The sequence below is a fragment of the Cebus imitator genome, unplaced genomic scaffold (assembly GCF_001604975.1).
Source record: "Cebus imitator isolate Cc_AM_T3 unplaced genomic scaffold, Cebus_imitator-1.0 Scaffold501, whole genome shotgun sequence".
Classification (NCBI taxonomy): domain Eukaryota; kingdom Metazoa; phylum Chordata; class Mammalia; order Primates; family Cebidae; genus Cebus; species Cebus imitator.
Genome location: NW_016107816.1, coordinates 242,636 through 263,124, shown reverse-complemented (window position 1 = coordinate 263,124; position 20,489 = coordinate 242,636). Strand labels below are relative to the sequence as shown.

The 20,489-nt window shown below is 34.5% G+C and overlaps 1 protein-coding gene across 15 annotated transcripts in view; it reads left to right on the top strand.

Annotated features, from left to right (window-relative positions):
* Nucleotides 1–20,489, top strand: part of ZNF280D (zinc finger protein 280D) — a 106,717-nt gene that overhangs the window by 53,559 nt on the left and 32,669 nt on the right. For all 15 annotated transcript variants that reach the window (XR_005197605.1, XM_017513770.1, XM_017513780.2 and 12 more), the window contains 6 exons: nucleotides 891–1,048; nucleotides 2,038–2,138; nucleotides 2,900–3,046; nucleotides 10,670–10,804; nucleotides 12,603–12,910; nucleotides 13,053–13,193. Coding sequence is in view for 14 of the 15 variants with exons in the window: in XM_017513770.1 (XP_017369259.1) it covers nucleotides 891–1,048; nucleotides 2,038–2,138; nucleotides 2,900–3,046; nucleotides 10,670–10,804; nucleotides 12,603–12,910; nucleotides 13,053–13,193 (990 nt within the window). In the remaining variant the exon portion in view is untranslated. The remainder of the gene's footprint in view (nucleotides 1–890; nucleotides 1,049–2,037; nucleotides 2,139–2,899; nucleotides 3,047–10,669; nucleotides 10,805–12,602; nucleotides 12,911–13,052; nucleotides 13,194–20,489) is intronic.

Genomic DNA, 20,489 nt, shown 5'->3' with positions numbered 1-20,489 from the left:
CTTCGTGATGATTGCTATCCAGATTGATGGCATTATCACTTAGTTTCAAGATAATTTCTTTTAGGGACTCAAAGTGAATAATTGTTAACAGTTGACCTAGTCTAAAAATTACGGTTTTTATTGAATCACTTTACTCTCAAATTCAGCAAATAACTTCAGTAAGCTCTTTTAGATAAGTGTTACCATTTATATTGCATCCTCTGCCACTGAATGTTGTAGTTCCTGCTCAGAAGAAGCCTTTTAGGGAAGCTGAAGTAGCAGAATGTAAAACTGAAAAATGTACGTTGCCTACAAAGGGCACTGTCTGCAAGTTAAGATGAACAGTCTCTGCTAACAGTAAACCAGTATCATTAAATAAAACAAAAGGTTCTTGTAATTGTAGGTATTAAAACTGCTATTACATGCATTTAGAAACCAAGATACAAGTAAAAATACCACTAATTTGTCATTTAAGCAGCTGGAATCTATTGTATATTTTCAAGACCTTAAAAGATTTCCTCCTGACTATAGCTGCCTTTGGTGATAGGGTTTCCTTTCTTTTAGTATTTTATTTTAAAATGTAAATAGGATTTCAAATATGGATCAGAAGCCTGCTATTTTATCTAAATGAAAAAAAATCTGAATTAATGATTAAGAGTTACATCAAATTGGTGATCTTTCAGATTAATTGCATTAATGAATTATTTTAAAGCAAAGATAAAAAGATGTTTATTTAACCACTTAAAGAAAGTGATTATTTAAAAATGCATACTTTCCTGCACAACTTTAGGACTTTTGATAATTAAGAGCAATACATTTATATTTTTAAGATTTAGGTTCAGATTCTTGTTTGTGAGATTTCCTTTTTGTTTTTAAATCTAAGTTTTGCACCTGTTGACAACCATTTATAGGTTTATGAACCACATGAAACACCACTTGGAACTTGAGAAGCAGAGCAGTGAGAGCTGGGAAAACCATACCACCTGCCAGCACTGTTACCGTCAGTTTCCCACACCATTTCAGTTGCAGTGTCACATCGAAAGTACACATACCCCCCATGAATTTTCTAGTAAGTTACCAATACATTTAAATATTCCATATTTATTGATTTTGATAATATAAAACAAGAAAACCTTAAGAAGTTGGTTAGAAAAATGAAAATAAGAAATAGACTTTGGAATTTGAGGGCAAAATTGAAAAGGCCAAGTTTTAACAGTTACAAACTTTTAAATAAAATTAGTTACTAATAATAAAGTACCTCTTGCAAATAATTCATTATGGTAACTGCATTGACATAACCTGTGCATTATATATTGGGGACTAAATTAGGAGCCTAGTATCATTTATTTTAAATATGAATTCAGTGCTCTTCATTTAAACTTTAGTAGGAAACAGAGCTACAGTTGTAGTTTAAAATCACAGGCCAGGCTTGATGGATCATGCCTATAATCCCAGCACTTTGACAGGCCAATGTCAGGAGATCACCTGAGGCCAGGAGTTCGAGACCAGCCTGGCCAACATGGCAAAACCGTCTCTACTAAAAATAGAAAAATTAGCTAGGCATGGTGATGCATGCCTGTTATCCCCCCTACGTGGGAAGCTAAGGCAGGAGAATCACTTGAACCCAGGAAATGGAGGTTGCAATGAGCCAAGATCATGCAATTGTACTCCAGCTGGGTGACAGAGCAAAACGCTATCTCAAAAAAACAAAAACAAAGCAAAACAAAAAAACAGATTTTGGAGCAAGATGGCTTGGTTTTAAATCCAAGATCTGCCTCTTAATACAGGTACAAGATTTTAGCCATGTTACTTTATATTTGAATAATGGGGATAATATAAATACCTACCTTGTAGGATTGTTAATAGGAGTTAAGTGAGTTAATGTAGGTGAGGTAATGTGAGTGCTTAGAACTGTTCTTTGGACTTAGTTAATTAGTTAACAAGCTGTTTAACTGTTGACGACTGTCACTACTGCTGTTATTATTGATATAGATGCATACAATGAATTTTTATATTAATATCTTAAATATTATAATACTGTTTCTCTCCCACATTTAGCTATTTGTAAAATCTGTGAATTGTCATTTGAAACAGAGCATGTTCTTTTACAACATATGAAGGACAATCATAAACCTGGTGAAATGCCATATGTCTGCCAGGTACACATACATTTTATTGTTTTCTTAAGTGTTTAGTTTGTTTGTTGTTTTGGTTATAAAATTTAAGCCTATTAGACCAGCGGTCAGCAAACTTATGCAGAACTTGGCATAACTTATGCCTTATATGAGGGTGGGCAGCAAGCTGGGTTTGGTCTAGAGGCTTTTGTTTGTTTTGCTCATCCCTGTACTGGACAAAGATGAATCCTGTTGTAGAAAAACAAACATATGGACTTACTGTACTATATAGGGAAGAATGTAGACATACAAGGGAAATACATAGTGCTGTTAGTTACAAAGAACCCTACCAAATGCTTTCACAAAGCATTTGGCAAAAGCATTTTTGCAGAATTTGAAGGAAGAGGAAGGCAAGGAAAAGATAAATTGCCACTGCCATAAACCTGGAGGCCATTGATAATCTAAAGGAGAATGCTGTTTCATGTAGCAGAAAAATATGTTATAGGGCAAGAGTTGCCAAAGCTTGAAAATTCAAGTCAAGATAGAAGGTGATAGATAAAAAGATCTGATAAGGGGAAGGGGATCTAGTTGTGTTTTGGGATATATCCCTTAACTTTGAAAGCTACGTTTAATGTCTCAAAGATGATCTTGCAGTGTTGCCTTAGTGAGATTCTTGGCTGCAAACGCATCAGAGCTAGATTAGTAGTACATAATGTTCTCCTGACAAATTGTAAATTATTGTTACTTTGTAATTGCATATCAATTACAAATTTTCAAGTTAAACCAAGCCTTCCTTCTATTTTTAGGTTTGCAATTATAGATCATCATCATTTTCTGATGTGGAAACTCATTTTAGAACATCCCATGAAAACACTAAGAACTTGCTATGTCCATTTTGCCTCAAAGTTAGTAAAATGGCAACCCCCTACATGAATCATTACATGAAGCATCAGGTGAGATTAAGCAGTTCTTATTTATTCATGTTGTCTTAGTGAAAAGATAAAGATCTGTATGTATAGATCTATAGCTACATCTATATCTACCTATAACTTAGAACATTGGTTAGATTTATTCTGGACAGAAAGCAAAGTTGTTCTGAATGACACAATTTATAATTTATGCTGAATTACTTGTGAAACTCACTTCTTTTCCTTGCTTGCTTTATGGTGACACTGAGAATCATAAATAGTAAAAGTTCTGAAAGATAGCTAGAAATAGGAAGCCTATGATGAGAGGGAAGAAAAGGTGAGTGGAATATCCAAAATATTTAATATTTTGGGGTATAAAGGTAGATATGAGAATGATTTTGAAGAGAGTTCTCAGGACAAGGCGAAAAATGAGTTTGAACTGAAAAAGAAAAGATAGTGGATTTATAATCTTATTTTCCTTTTGCTCTTCAAACTTTCTAACCCCTTATCATTATGAGAAGCTATATTGTCATCATTGACCTGGAATTGTCTTTTATAGTCGTGTGACCATAGGAATAGTAGTGATGCTTATTAATCAATGTATTAATTCTGCCAGAGAAATATATTTAGATCATCACTTGTTCCCTGGATGGCTTCCACCAATTTTGCTATATAATTTTGGAACTCAGTGCTTGTACTTAGTGCTTTACCCTTCCCTTGAATTCTGATATTATGCTTATTGGCTCTTTTCCTGAAGCAATTAAACCATCTTTTGTTTGGACTAAAAATTTTGATGCAACACTAATCCTATATTTGAGTGCTTGAAAGAACAACAGTGCCTTTGCCAAAATTAGAATCCGATGGATTTACTGAATCTGAGCATGCAGTCAAGTTTTGCCAACTCACTACAAACAGTACATTCTCTTATTATTGATTAAATTGACATGCCAATTTATTCAGCATTGGTGCTCCTTTGCTGTCATTTTCAGTTGTCAGTTAATCATGAAATTGACTTGAAGTTTTTAATTGGAGAAGATCATAAAAGTAGAATTTCTAGATCAATTTGGGATCACCTGTGTTGTGACTGGGCTGCCACCCATCTTGAGAGTGTCTGGCAAGATTTTCTATGCTAGGGTTTCCCCAACAGTGTTCCATCAGTTGTTAATAGATATTTTCCCCCAAATCATCACTGCTAAATAAATTTGTTAAATGCCTGGATTTATAAAATCAAGCAGTTTTGTTTGTTTTTTAAAACAGGACTTCTCAGAACTTTTAATATGCCAGTGGACATTGTAAATCTCTGAGAAAAGATATAGTATGTATCATTCCCCAAACTTATTTGACTATTGACCACTTTATTTGCACAGTACCTATTAACATTTCTTGATGAACAGAGTTTGGGAAACACTGTTCCTGATACTCTGTATTTCATCTTTGGAGTTTAATTTTGAAAGGGTGAATGAAGTATAAGGCAGTAGCTCTAGTTCATGATGGGGCTTTTTAACATAATCTTTCCCAGGTGCTTTGCCGGACCATAGAGTGAGATAGAGATGTGGAAAGAATGATAACTATGACAGAGATTTGGGGACCCACTATGTGAGCTGTGTGATGTATAAACAAGTCATCATGCCCTGTGTTTGATGTTTTAACTTGCCATGGCTGCCAGTTTTCTTTTTTGTTTGGAGTGCCTGGGAGGTAGATAGCCAGCATTAAAGAGGAGGCAATCTATTAATAAGAAGGATCATTGGGCATCCTTGAAGGTATTTACAATTTGTGTAATTATTTACAAGACTGGAAAACCATAGCTGAGTGGGATTATAAACTTGTAGTTGAGATGTCATTATTACCGAAGTATTGGACAATCAGAATACTTGACTCCATGCCTCATTCCATTATTTTTGAATAACTCAGTTGTAACTTTTTTTTAAAGATTATATTATGTCTTTAGTGATTTTCGAGTTAATAACCCAGTTTGTGTGACTTTCAAGAAATATTAATAGCAATTTCAGATGTGTTAAATGTGCTCATTAGAGCTTTAATAAAACAAGCAGTTAACATACACTTATTACTTACCTTATGGCATCAGCTGGCACTTTGCATGTATTTTCTTGTTTAATCCTCTCAACCACTATATGTATATTATTATTTATGTTTTATAGATGAGGAGACAGAGCTTTAGAGAAAGTAATTTGCCTAGTGTCACATTGTCTAATAAAAGGCTGAGTTAAAAGTTTGACTTCAGTGTCCAAGCTTTTACTGTTCTACCACAGAGTTGGATTTCACATTGGCATTAGGTCTAAAGATAGAAATTACATATAGTAAGAATTAAATATAAATCTCTCAAGTCTCCCAAACAATATAGTATACTTATAAAAAATTTAATACAGATATTTATTTCTTTATACTTGGAATAGATCACTGTTTCTTTTATTAAACATAGGGTTAGAAAAAACATAGTGTTCTATCTTCATCACCCTTGGTGCTTTGAAATGCATGTGTACATAAGTGAGATGTGTAAGACTTGAGTCCAACTAAGGGACTAGTAGATTAATATATTCTACCTTAGGACTCTAGACAAATGTTCATTGAATGAAGAGGTAGATATTTTGAACTAAATTGCACATGCTACTCATATGTATTTTCTCTGTTAGTCTCTTTTCTGACTCACCATTCAGCTAAGAAATATTTACTGAATGCCTTATTATGTGCCAGGGGCTGCTTTAGATATCATATAGCAGTGAACAAAGCCAAGTTTGTGTCCTCTGGAATTTACATTATAGTAGAGAAAGATAGTACATTTGTGTGTGTTTGTGTGTGTGTGTGTGTGTGTGTGTTAGAATGTATATACTGGCAATAAGTACTGTGGGAGGAAAATGTGGAAGATGAGCAGTGTTAAAGATTGAGGAGGTGGTAGGAGTGGAGGAGTGGTCAAAAAAGGGTGTATCAAAGGATGCTCAAACATGGGCCTCTCTGAAGGATAAAGGAGTAAGCCATGTGAATTACCTGGGAGAGGTAACATTATATAGTCAGTGAATTGAGTGTATCCCTGGGATGGTCACGAAGTAGCAAGGAGGCCAGTGTGGCTAAAGCCGAGTAAATTAATAGAAGGAGGAATAACAGGAGATGAGGTTTTAGCAATAAAATGTGGACCAATTCATGTGGAGCTTTGTAAGCCACAGCCAAGACTCTGGAAAGGCACTAAACATTTTTAAGTATGTGAAAGATGTGCAGTGTTTTTATTACTGGCAACTAAGAAGAGAAAAGCCCATAGGAAAGAAAGGACATTAGGGGGAGAACATAGAAAGTTTTTAAGTGGTAAGTGGCTTGGGCCGGTATGGTAGCAATGGTTGGAGGTAATGAGAGGTGGAAAGATTATGAATGGTTTTGAAGGTAGAGCTGACAGATTTTATTAATGTATTTGACATGGGATGTAAGAGAGAGAGAGATTAAATGTTTTGTCTTGAGCAGTTACAAGAACGGAGTTTCATGTACTGAGACGGGGAAGACTGAAGAAGGAACAGATTTTTTAGGAGGAGGGAACCAGGGATATAGGAAGGAAATCTTAAGTTCAATTTTGTTTGAATAGATTTGAGAAGCATATTAGACATCAGGCAGTAATGTTAAGTAGGCAGTTGGTTAGATGGTATTTAAAACCATGAAACTGGGTGATGTAATCAACTGAGTGGTTACATATAGAGAAAAGATTTCTGGGAACTCAACTGGTGAACTTTTTTCCTGCTCTTTTGTTTTCGTATCTGTTTCTTGGTCAAATTTTCTCTCCTTTTTCTCCTTTTCCTTGTGCACATATAAGTGAATTTGTTTGAATTGCCCGTACCTGTGATGTAATCCAGTGTATCACACTTCTAAAATACTTTTAAGAGCCTAGGAGGTTGAGGCTGTAGAAAGTCAAGACTACACCGCTGCATTCTAGCCTGGATGACACACTGAGACCTTGCGTTAAAAAAAAAAAAGTCTTAAGATGCAGTTATTAATAGAATTGTAACACATATTTATATGTTGCTTTGAATTTTATAAAGAATTTTTATTTATGAAGTGCTTGCTTATATGCCAGGAACTGTGCTAGGTACTTCCCTATATATTATTTAGTTTGATTTTTATAAATAAGTGGTTGTTTAAAAAAAACCCACAAAACTTCAGGCCAATATCCTTGATGAACATTGATGGAAAAATCCTCATTTAAATACTGGCAAACTGAATCCAGCAACACATCAAAAAGCTTATCCACCATGATTGAGTAGGCTTTATCCCTAGGATGCAAAGGTTGGTTCAACATATACAAATCAATAAATGTGATTCATCACAAACAGAACTAAAGACAAAAACCTCATGATTATCTCAATAGATGCAGAAAAGGCTTTCAATAAAATTCAGTATCTCTTCATTTAAAAACTCAATAAACTAGGTATTGAAGAAACATACCTAAAAATAATAAGAGCCATATATAATAAGCCCACAGCCAATGTCATACCGAATGGGCAAAAACTGGAAGCATTCCCTTTAAAAACCAGCACCAGACAAAGATGCCCTTTCTCACACCTCCTATTCAAGATAGTATTGGAAGTTCTGGCCAGGGCAATCAGGCAAGAGAAAGAAATAAAGTGAATTCAAATAGGAAGAGAGGAAATCAAACTATCTGTCTTTGCAGATGACATGATTCTGTATCTAGAAAACCCCATCATCTCCGCCCAAAAGCTTTTTAAGCTGATAAGCAACTTCAGCAAAGTCTCAAGATACAAAATCAGTACACAAAAATCACTGGCTTTTCTATATACCAACAACAGGCAAGCCAAGAGCCAAATCATGAGTGAACTCCCATTTACAATTGCCAGAAAAAGAATGAAATAACTAGGAATAGAGCTAACAAGGGAAGTGAATTTTCTCTATGAGGAAAACTATTATACAAACCACTGCTCAAAGAAATCAGAGATGACACAAACAAATGGAAAAACTTTCCATGCTCATGGCTAGAAAGAATCAATATTGTGGAAATGGCCATACTGCCCAAAGTAATTAATAAATTCAATGCTATTCCCGTTAAACTACCATGGACATTCTTCACATAACTAGGAAAAACGATTTAAAAATTTGTATAGAACCAAAAATAGCCTAAATAGCCATGACAATACTAAGAAAAACAAAGTTGGAGGCATCACACTACCTGATTTCAAACTATACTACAGGGCTATAGCAATCAAAACAACTTGGTACTGGTACAAGAACAGACACAGAGAACAATGGAATAGAATAGAGCACCCAGAAATAAAACCACACATCTACAACCATCTGATCTTCAACAAACCTGACAAAAGCAAGCAATGGAGAAAGGATTCCCTCTTCAATAAATGATGTTTAGAGAACTAGCTACCCATAGGCAGAAAACTGAAACTGGACCCCTTCCTTATATCATAAACCAAAATTAACCCAAGATAGATTAAAGACTTAACTGTTAATCCCAAAACTGTAAAAACCCTAAAAGAAAACGTAGGCAATACCATTCAGGACATACGCACGGGCAAAGATTTCTTGACAAAGACACCAAAAGCAATTGCAACGAAAGCAAAAATTGGCAAATGGGATCTAATTAATCTAAGGAGCTTCTACACAGCAAAATAAACTATCAACAAAGTAAACAGACAACCTACAGAATGGGAGAAAATTTTTGCAAACTATGCATCTGACAAAGGTCTAATATCTAGCATCTATAAAGAACTTAAACAGATTTACAAGAAGAAAACCAATCCCATTAGAAAGTGGGCAAAGGATATGAACAGACAATTCTTAAAAGAAGACATACATGCAGCCAACAATGATATGAAAAAAAGCTCAACATCACTGATCATTAGAGGAATGCAAATCAAAACCACAGTGAGATACCATCTCATACCTGTCAGAATGGCTATTATTAAAAGTTCAAAAAATAATAGATACTGGCAAGGTTGTAGAGAAAAAGGAGTGATTTTATACTGTTGATGGGAGTATAAATTAACCATTGTGGAAGACAGTGTGGCAATTCCTTGAAGACCTACAGACAGAAATACATTCTACCCAGCAATTTTATTGCTGGGTATATACCCAAAGGAATGTAAATCATTCTGGTAAAACATATGCTCACATATGTTCTTTGCAGCACTATGCACAATAGCAAAAACATGCAATCAATCTAGATGCCCATCAGTGGTGGACTGGATAAAAAAAATGTACATATATACCATGGAATACCATGCAGCCATAAAAAAGAATGAGATCATGTCCTTTGCAGGGACATGGATTTGCCCTTATCCTTAGCAAACTAATGCAGGAACAGAAAACCGAATACCACGTGTTCTCACTTATACGTGGAAGCTGAATGATGAGAACACATGGACACATAGAGGGTAACAACACATACTTGGGCCTACCAGAAGGCAGAGAGTAGGAGGAGAGACAAGATCAAGAAAAATACTATTTTTTCTTGGGTGATGAAATAATCTGCACAAAAAAACTCCAGGACACATGTTTACCTGTGTAACAAACCTGCACATCCTGCTCGTGTACCCTGAACTTAAAAGTTAAAAATAAATAAATAATTAGTTGTATTTAAATGGACATAGTAATGTATCTGGCAGAGATACAGCTTTAGAAAAGGCATTCCTTTGTAATTATATGTTGTATAATTATGTGTATGTGTGTATATGTGTATTTATATATATATGTATGTATGTAAAACAACATATAATTACAAAGGAGTGGTTTCTCTAAAACCATTATATGTAAAAAATATATTAATGAGGGTAAAAATTGCAGTTGATAATCTGTAGTAGAAAGAACGCTGGATCAGGAGTCTGGTAATATCACTAACTAGCTGTGGGGAAGTGCCTTAGATTTTTTTAGGGGGTCCTATTTCCCATCTGTGGAATAATGGGTTTGAGGAGGACTCAGTCCAGGGGTTCTCAATCAGTAAGTTCAGTTGTTCTGTTTTATGCCTCCTTATCCACATTGTCTAATATAGTAGCTACTAGCCACATATGGCTTTTTAGATATAAATTAATTAAACAATATTTAAAATATAGTTCTTTAGTCACAGTAGCCACATTTCAGGTGCTTCACTAACCACCTCTGACTAGTGGCTATTGTGTTGGACAGTACATCTCTATAATATTTCATTATTGTAAAAGGTATTATTGGACAGCATTGGTTTATATAACCATATCTATTAAATAACCTGCTTTGAAATGTCTGGTTAAATTTATTTGGTTTTAGAAAGTTTATTTTACCAACTTTTTAACTAACTAGTAATAGCAAAAATTATAAATAATTTACTTTTTCTAGGATAAAAACACAATACATCTAATTTTCACAGTATCATGTTTATTTCAAGTTTATAACTGAAAGAGCTTTCTCACCACAATTAAGTTTTATTAGAAGCTTTTGATAGAACTTTTATGCACAGTTCCTATATAGTAGCCAAACTCTTTTGAAACCCAAATACTAATTTACTGACTTACTTAAAATGAGGTATTTTGATATTATTTATGATAGGATATGCTAAACTGTTAGTTTTTACATTGTTTAGGTATCATTAAAATTAAGTCAGAGTAGTTTCAGGACACAGGATTTGTGGTTGTTGAAATTATTTTTCCCCCATTTTCTCTTTTTTTTCCTAAACAGAAAAAAGGAATACATCGTTGTACAAAATGCAGGCTGCAGTTTTTGACGTGCAAGGAGAAAATGGATCATAAGACTCAACACCATCGAACATTTGTAAAACCTAAACAACTAGAAGGATTACCTCCTGGAACAAAAGTGAGTTGAAATATATTGCATTTTAACATTTTGCATGATAAAGAGAAATTAACTCCTGTCCGGCTTTATCTATTGAATATATTTTTAAATGACTTCAGATTTTTGCTCAGACTTTAATTTTAGGTTTTAATTTTATGCATAGAAGGAAAAACTAACCAGTGTTTTGAGTTTAATGATAGGTGTTAGGTTAGAGTAGTAGTCCTTTTTAAAAAGTACAACTCACTTAACTTTTCCTGGGTCACTGGGTTATTTCAGTATTTTATAGGCTGTTTTTGAGCTTTCAGTTGACAATGTATATGTTGATTTTAGCTGCTAAACCATAAGATGTTTGAGATCAGGAATCATGTGTTCTCAGCATCTGGTGTGGTGCCTTGAGTGCTATAGGTTCTCAGATGTTTGTTGCAGTTGTTATTACTAAGTTTATTCTGAGAAGCAAGTTCTACTGCTGGATAGCATTGTGTTTTAAGTGAGCAAACACATGTCTGACTGCATACTGATGATTGTAATTTACTTTTCCCTTTTTGCCTTATATACATCTGTTTTCTCTGACTTCTTTGTATACAGTCAGCTCTTGAATATTTGCTCCAGTGGAGGGAAACAGAGGCATGGATAATCCAAAGTGAAATAATCCCCAAAACATTTATTTTTGGCTTTGGGTACTTACCTTTGAATGTGGGTATGTCTGTTATTTGAATTAACTAAAACAGTATACAGCCATGCTTTGAAGACATGATAGCAAGAGAAGCTATCCAGCATCCTTCCCTGCAGTCCATTCATTTCATGCTGGGACTAGACATGCAGAACATTAATGTAAGCAGTGCAGTACTCTCTCATTTTTTCCCTTATTAATAATAATAATATTAATGATAATGATACTAAATGTTTTTATAGCTCCTTAGAATTAAATTTCAGTGTACTTTTTCATACATTCGATTGTCTAATTCATACCACAATCCACTGAGGTTAATAAGGCAGATACTACCCCATATTATAGATGTGAAGAAGCTTAGAGAAGATAAGTTTCTTATTCAAGGTCACATGACTAGGCAGGTCTTTTGATTCCTGGTACAGTGCTATTTATTGTATGTTACTCCAGCACATGTATGTCATAGGACTTAGCAACTGTTTCTCAAATATAGAAGGGTATAGTCAAATGATTAACGAGAATGTTGGTAGGCACTTGTGTTTTTCATTGTCAACCAACAGATATAATTAAACATTTTCTCATTCTGAATACTAAATGATGAACTTTGTATTAATTTACTTTAAGAAAATTTGGAATACTATTTAGCTCTCCACGCAGTATAATAAATTGATGTAACTCCTCCCATAACATTTGTAAGCATATATCTTGGGCACTGAGCCCTGGAAAGAGGAAATCGCATTTACTGCAGATCTGGTTTTTTAATAGTTGTTAAAGGGTAATTTAGGCCTTTCTAGAGTTATTTTTCAGACTTTGAGATTTAAATTATGAGCTCTATGTTTGAATTTCCTAAAGTTATATCAGGGCATAAAAAATAGCTATGGAATATGCTCTTTTTATATTCATATGATTTGTATTAACTCCTAAGATAACTGTGTTAACATATAACTGATCAATACAAAAATGTAATATTACAACTGAATTTCATGTTTAATATCATTTAATGGTTTGAACATTTAGAATAAATGGGAGATTTACCTGATTATATGTGCTTTCTTCAAAGTTCTTTATTTTTAACTATTTTTCGTACCATGATATTTTAATATTAATATAATGATTAATTTCTTAAAGCAAATATTCTCTTTGTTTTTGTAGGTTACTATTCGAGCTTCAGTTGGACCTCTGCAATCAGGAGCTTCACCTACACCTTCCATTAGTGCAAGTGCTTCCACCCTTCAGCTCTCACCTCCAAGGACTAAAAATATAACTGCTAAAACTCCTGCAAAATCTAGTACAAGTAAACCTAATACAATCAAATCCAACACAAGTAAACCTAATACAAGTAAGCCTAATGGAAGTAAATCTAAATACAAATCAAAAATCTCTAATATGCAAAAGAAACAAAGCACATTGGCTAGTAGCAATAAAAAAAGTAAAGTCAATACAGCATTGAGGAATTTAAGGTAATCTTTTATTCCTGATATACAATATAATTTAAACTTAAGTATAAAAACTTTATATTTTAGTTAACAGAACATTAATAAAGCTCTTCCTTAGTATTTTTGTTTTAAAATATATTTTTATCATTTTTTATGTCTCCCTAAGGTATCGTCTGGGCGTTCACAAGTGCATTGAGTGTTGTTCCGAAATAAAAGATTTTGCAAACCACTTTCCTACGTATGTCCACTGTAGTTTTTGCAGATACAACACTAGCTGTAGCAAAGCCTATGTAAATCATATGATGAGGTAAGATGAATTAAATGTGTAAATTGCCATTCAGAATTATAGTTCAGCAAGTTTCTGTTTTGAAAACAAAGTTATTCTATTAGAAGCCAGTTTTACTCTTCAAGGAGCTAAAAGGATCTAACAATAAGGAACTTTTAGGATATTGCCCGATCCTGTTTCTCAGCATAGTAACTCTAGAAACTGTGGGACTAAAATTGTAAGAAAAATTAAGCTAATGAAATTAGAATAGGTTTGTTAGGGAAATAGTTTTTCTTTTTTATTTTTTTGAGATGGAGTCTCATTCTGTCTCCCTGGCTGGAGTGCAGTGGTGCCATCCCAGCTCACTGAAACCTCCACTACCTGGGTTCAAGGAATTTTCCTGCCTCTCTAGTAGCTGGAGTACCCTGCCTCCTGAGTAGCCACCATGCCCGGCAAATTTTTTAGATTTTTAGTAGAGACAAGTTTTCACCATATTGGCCAGGCTGGTCTCAAACTCTTGACCTCAAATGATCTGCCTGCCTCAGCCTCCCAAAGTGCTGGGATTACAGGCATGAGCCGTTGCAGCAGCTGAAAAATAGTTTCTTCATGGAACTTTTTATTGTCCCATTGGTGTTTCAGTAATGGTTATTTTCCAACAAAATGTAAAATTTTAAATATGTTTACTAAAAAATCTCATCCTCTTTAAAGCAGTCACTTTGAGAGATTTTAAGGTTTTTCAAAGGAGTCTGTTTCTCTTTCTCTATTCCAGCTGTCTTTTTATCCATGTATCATGCCATCTATACTTGCATTCATTCAGTGAAAATGAGAGACTATTCTAGTCATGATGCCACTTTTGCAGTTCTTTTTCATTAGTTCATTCAACTTAGATTATTTGAGTACTTACCATTTACACTATGTTAGGAAAAGCCTTCAGAGTCTGCATTACTTCCATTTAGGTCTTAGGGGAATAGTTTATTCCTTCAGAATATTGTATTTTTTTTAAAAAGGCCAAAGTTGTTTAGATGTAAACCTGATAGTTTGCTTATTCAAAGAGACTTTGTTCAATTTTTTTTAAAAAAAATTATAATCAATGTATTATAAGTGAGTTTCTTGCAGATTCCACCATGACTTCTCTGTTACTTTCTGGTCATTATCAACTACTGCTTTCAAGGATTCTTCTACCTTGTTTGGTGGCTTCAGCACTTCTCTCAGTTTTTCCCACTCTTGATGATCAGCCTGACCTCATGGGATCTTGCTTCTTTAGTGCCAGTATTTCACATCAACTTTTAAGTTTATATACTGTCTTTTTTTTTTTTCTTGAAACTACAGTCCCATTAAATCTCTTTCTATCAACTGTTCATTCCTTTTGGATTTCCATTACCCCATGGTGTTCAGGGCTTTGACTTCTTTTTCCAGGCTAGTAGCACCCATCTAACTTTGTAGTCAGCCTCACTCTCAGGATCATCTGTTTTGATTGCAGCTTTTTGTCCTAGAATCCTTTACATTTTTAGTCATGCTCACTTGGCATAAAGCCCAGGGTGAGATTTAAACCTCTTCATTTTTTGAACTTTCTCTGTGCTCACTTCTAGACTATCAGACAGTGCTTGATTTAATCAACTCTGACTTCAAAAACTTTAACAATGCTTAGGTCCTATTTTTTTCTTTTTAAAGACCTCTTTATTTTTACTTACAACATTTGTTTAATCCTTCTTCAGTACCCTAAAGATTATATTTTAGTTTCTCCGTTGTTAACCTGGCCTATTAATTAGTCAATTGTAGGTCATCCTTTTTTTTTTTTTTCCTAAAGTTAACTCTTTTCAACCCCTTATTTCTTGTCTTCCTTTTTACCATTAACATTTGTAAAAAGTGTTTGCTACCAGCTTTCTTATGATTCATTTCTTTACCCTTTGAGTATTGCCCACATCTACCAACATTCCGCTTATAAAGACTATTATGAACTTATCACCATATTTACTCACTGTTTTTCATTCTTACTCCTCTGTGACTTCTTTAGTCTTTGATATTGTTGTCACTCATTTTTTTAAAACTTAATTTGTTTAATTTTCCTGATAGCCATGTGAAATTAATTAATTTAAAAATTTTTATAGAGAATAATTCATATTTGTAGAGTATCTATGATGTTTTGTTACAGCCATATAATATGTAATAAACCTAGGTAATTGGGATAGCCATCACTTCCAATATATATCCTTCCTTCCCTCCCTCCTTCCTTCCTTCCTTCCTTCCTTCCTTCCTTCCTTCCTTTCTTCCCTCCCTCCCTCCCTCCCTCCCTCCCTCCCTCCTTCCTTCCTTCCTTCCTTCCTTCCTTCCTTCTTCTCTTTCTCTTTCTCTCTCTCTTTCCTTCTTTCTTTCCTTCCTTCTTTCCTTCTTTTCTTTTCTCTTTTCTTTTCTTTTCAAAGGGGTCTCATTGTCACTCCAGAGTGTTAGGTGGTGCAATCAAAGCTTACTCAAACTCCTGGGCTCAAGTGATCCTCCTGTGTTAGCATCCTGAGTAGCTATATAGGTGTGCCACTATGCCCAGCTACGTTTATCATTTCTTTGTGTTGGGAACATTCAAAATATACTCTTCTAATTATTTTGCAATATACAAGAAATTCTTGTTAATTGTCATCACACATAGCTCTTAGTGTTAGTGTCATATGGAACTAAAAGCTTCCATTGCCACTCTTTTTAGGGTTTGATAGGTCTTTTTCTCAACTTCAGCAGCACCCTTGCTTCACTCATTGCATTAGGTGCATCCCCCTGAACGGTGAACTCTTCTTTGTAGTGTTGATTCTTGAGGTCTATATATGTAGAAGCCTCATTTTCTCCAAAGCACTAGAACCTTTAATTCCTTTAATATAAGCCTGAGGTCTATATATACAGAAGCCTCATTTTCTCCAAAGCACTAGAACCTTTAATTCCCATACTAACACTGTAGCCTCTCAATTGATCTTTTTGCTTCTGATCTCACACCTGCCCCAATCCACCCCTGTAAGTTGGTTAATCTTTCACAGAGTATAGATTCTTCCATATTCATATTCTTTCTTTTTTTTCTTTTTTGAGAAAGGGTCTCACTCCAACCCAGGCTGGAGTGCAGTGGCTTTATCACAGTTCACTGCAGCCTCAACCCTCTGGGCTCAGGTGATCCCCCCACTTCAGCATCTTGAGTGGCTGGCACTCACAGGCATGCACTACCATACTCAGATAATTTTTTGTAGAGATGGGGTTTTTCTGTGTTGCCTAGGCTGGTCTCGGGCTTCTGGGCTCAAGCGATCTGCTCCCTCTAGCTTCCTAAAGTGCAATGATGATAGCTGAACCCTCCACTGTGCCCAGCCCATGTTTGTTTTCTGCAGTGACCTTTCTGTATTCCTTGTGAGTTCCCAGAATGCCTTGTTCTTTCCTCTCAGTTTACCTTTTCAAATGTCTGATCACCACAACCATTACTTTCTTTGAATTGTGTACTATTCATCTATTTTGCATTTTTTTTTGAGACAGAGTCTTGCCCTGTCACCCAGGCTTAAGTGCAGTGGCTAGATCCTCCGAGGTTCAAACAATTCTCCTCCCTCAGCCTGCTGAGTGGCTGGGATTACAGGTGCCCGCCAACACACCCAGCTAATTTTTATATTTTTAGTAGAGACAGGGTTTCACCATGTTGTCCAGGTTGGTCTCGAACTCTTGGCCTCGGGTGATCCCCCTGCCTCGGCCTCTAAAACTGCTGGGATTATAGGTGTCAGCCACCATGCCCAGCCCTATTTTGCCTTTTATTATATTTATTTGTGTCTGCCTTATCTCCTTGAGAAGAAGTGGTCTTTGTATTCATCATATTACCTAGTGCATTACAAACTGCAGGTGATAGTTATTATTTGTTGTAATTATAAAAGGTCCTAAATAAAATCTGAAAAGAAGATATTCAAAAATCTTGAAGCAGTTGGAGTATGTTGAAGTAAGATCCTTTCAAAGAAAAACATCATTAAATGTGTAATTTTTAAGTAACTTTTTTAAGCAGCATTATTTATGTTCAGTTGTTTAAATTATTGCACCTTATTTACTTATAGCTTTTAGGTAGTAATAGAAATTATCTGAAAAAATGCATAGAAATTGCTCTATAATATTGCTATTATTTCTCAAAATGATGTGTAAGGAGCATTTTTCTTTACATAAAAGAGGATAAAGTTAACATAAGTAACCAGTATCTCTTTTTTTGTAGCAGAGTTTTATTTCAGCCAGGTTCATTTATTTCATTATGTACCTACTAGGAATGTATTTATTACAATTTGCTAAGAAGTATGGCAAGCTGGTGGTGAACAATCAAACAAGTCTGGATTTGAATCCAAGCTTCACTGTATATGTGTGGAACTTTGAACAGGTTACTTAATCTGACTCTCAAGATTGCTTTTCTTGAAAATAAAGTTACGTTACTGTGATTATTAGAAAAAATGTATTCAAGTGCTTAATAACAATTTGCACTTAAGAGATGTTTAAGTAATGATAGCTATAATTTCTAAGTTGTCATTATTAGGATTGAGGGTAGTCCTTGATTGTAATTTTCTCAATTTAGGGGAGATAAATTTACCTAGATTAATGTGATAAACAAATGAATATGAGAGTACAGAGGAGATAAGTATGAAATCTTTAAACAAGAAAAAGGAAGATTTTCTGTAAATTTCACTTAGGCTTTGAGGGATGATTTAAAAAATTGCCAAGGAAAAGGAAAGCTAGTATAAAAGTTTGTTTCTTATACATTAGGTAAGACAGAGTACTGAATTTTTAAAAGATCTGCTTGACTTCATTATAAATTTTACATAAATTTATTGACACTAAGTGATAATCATAGGACTAGTTGGACTATTATGATAACATCATAACTTGTCTTCTGCCTACAGTTTTCCCCCTTTTATCTAGTTCATCCTTTCTTTTGCTGTAGGCAAATCTGGGCAGGTCATTCTTTGGCCTAAAATCCTTTGACTTCCTAACATTGATAGGATGAAGTTCAGAATTTCTGGAAAATATAACACCTTTCCATACCAAATTCCTAACTACTTTGGGCATTCATTCTGTGCCGCTCCCTCTCTCCCGCAAATGCTTCCCCCAAGCAACCAAAAACTCTAGGGCAGGCAACTTGCCTTTGTTATTGTATTATCAGCCTCTATTCTAGTGTCTTAAAATTGCTAAGAAAATTGTTCCTTTTGTGTTTCTTAGAAAGTAAAGTTGTTACTTATATGGATTCAAGATTATGAAGAAAATAATGGTTGAAGGAGGTTTTTGTCCTTAGTTTTCTTGAGGTATAATTAATACACAATAAAATTCACCTATTAGAGAATAGCTTAATGAGTTTTGAAAATTATATACTGTCAGCTAACCAAGTAGGGGATTTTTAAAAATTAGGTTTTAACATTATATTTTTACTATATCATAATATAAAACTTTTCTTAGATTTATTTCTATATTGCCATTACCTTTATGGAGAGCTAATAGGAAGAAGGATAGTATTTTTTTCCCTTTTTATTTGTGAGCTGTGAATTCACTTTTCCCTTCCTTTGATACACAAATCTGTAAGTATGGAATTAAGTACAGATAAATGAAAGAGGTGGTAGAAATCCCTTTTTATAGATGAGAAACTCTAAAACAGAATTCAGGCAACTAAAAATTTAAAATTACCAACATTATGATATGGTATAAGTTGTAGACAAATGTAGAAGCTATCAAAAAGACCCTATTAATGTAATATTTTCTCTTCTCTTATATTTAATAGCTAAATAAACCAAAAATAGTCTGCTTGTTTGAAGAGAAAGATTAACAAGCTTTTAAGTCTTATTTAAAAATAACTTATTTTGGTGCACATTTTGTAGGAATCTTGGATTCATTTATCTGAGGAAATATAGTTATGTATACAAGTTTTTGCATATAATTTCAGGGCTTCCCAACTTCCCAATATACTCTTCTAACAAAACTTTATTTTTGTGATACCGTCTTAAATTTGTAAACTACTCCCAGGTTGAAGAAATGACTGTTAGAAATCTGTGGATATTTTCTGGGGATTATAGCTAGCCAGACTATATATGTATATATATTTTCCTATACATTAATGTTGTGCTGGGGACAGTTACCTTGTATCTGAGAGTAGCCGTTGACCCAGATACTGGTGTGTTGGCTGCTGCTTCTCAAACTTTAGCTTGTATATGAATCACTGAAAATACTCGTTAAAGCAAATTCCTGAGCTCTGCTGCCCTCTGTATGTTTGAGGGGTTGTCATGGGGCAGGGGTTGTTGGTCGGGAAAGACTGCATTTTGAAATACAGTAGTCCCCCTTATCCACTGGGATATATGTTCCAAGACCCCTGGTGGATGCCTGAAACTGTGGATATTAAGCTCTATGTATACTACACTATGTTTTTTCTTATGCATACACATCTACATACAATAAAGGTTTATTTATAAACTAGACACAGTAAGATAATAATAATAATGGAACAATTATAACAATATACTGTAATAAAAGTTATATGAATGTAGTCTGTCTCTCTTAAAATATCTTATTGTAGTGTACTTGGGTAACTGAAGCCACAGAAAGTGAAACATGGATAATGGTGGTGAGGAGGGACCTACCGTAAGCTGTCAGGTGATGTTTATGTTATTGGTTGAATCCTGGCTTTCTAGTACAGGAAAGCTTTTCTTACTGGAATTAAAAGGGTATATAGAAGCTATTATCATGGGCTGCAAATTTTGATTCGTGGTTTTCTTTTCTGTGCTTAGAGGAAGCATTGTTTTGACTCATGATTTCTGCTTTAATTTTTTTTTTTTTTTTTTTTAACAAAAAACCCTCTACTAGAAACCCAGGTTCGACTGTGTGCTTCTGTAGTTTCAGCTACCCAGGAGGCTGAGGCAAAAGGATCACTTGAGCCCAGGAGTTTGATTCCAGCCTGGGCAACATACTGAGATCCATCTCTTAAAAGAAGAAGAAAAAAAGTCTACTAGTAATTACAAGGAACACTCTGTTTGAATTTATGGATGATAAACAGTGGCATTTAGCTCAAGTACTGTTTACTTCCCAGATCATTTAGATCCTTCCCCCATCCCCTACACAAACATGTTAAGATTGGAGAGTAATAAAAAAGAATTATTGTTGATAACTGTTCGTGTTATAGCACAAATGTGTTATTAACAGAAATTTAGAATTAATTCTTCATAAATTAAAATACTGAATTTGATGCTCTTTGCATTTTCTTTCTTTTTTTGTTTTTGTTTTTGAGACCATGCCTCGCTCTGTCACCCAGGCTGGAGTGCAGTGGCATGATCTTGACTCACTGTAACCTCTGCCTCCTGTGTTCAAGTGATT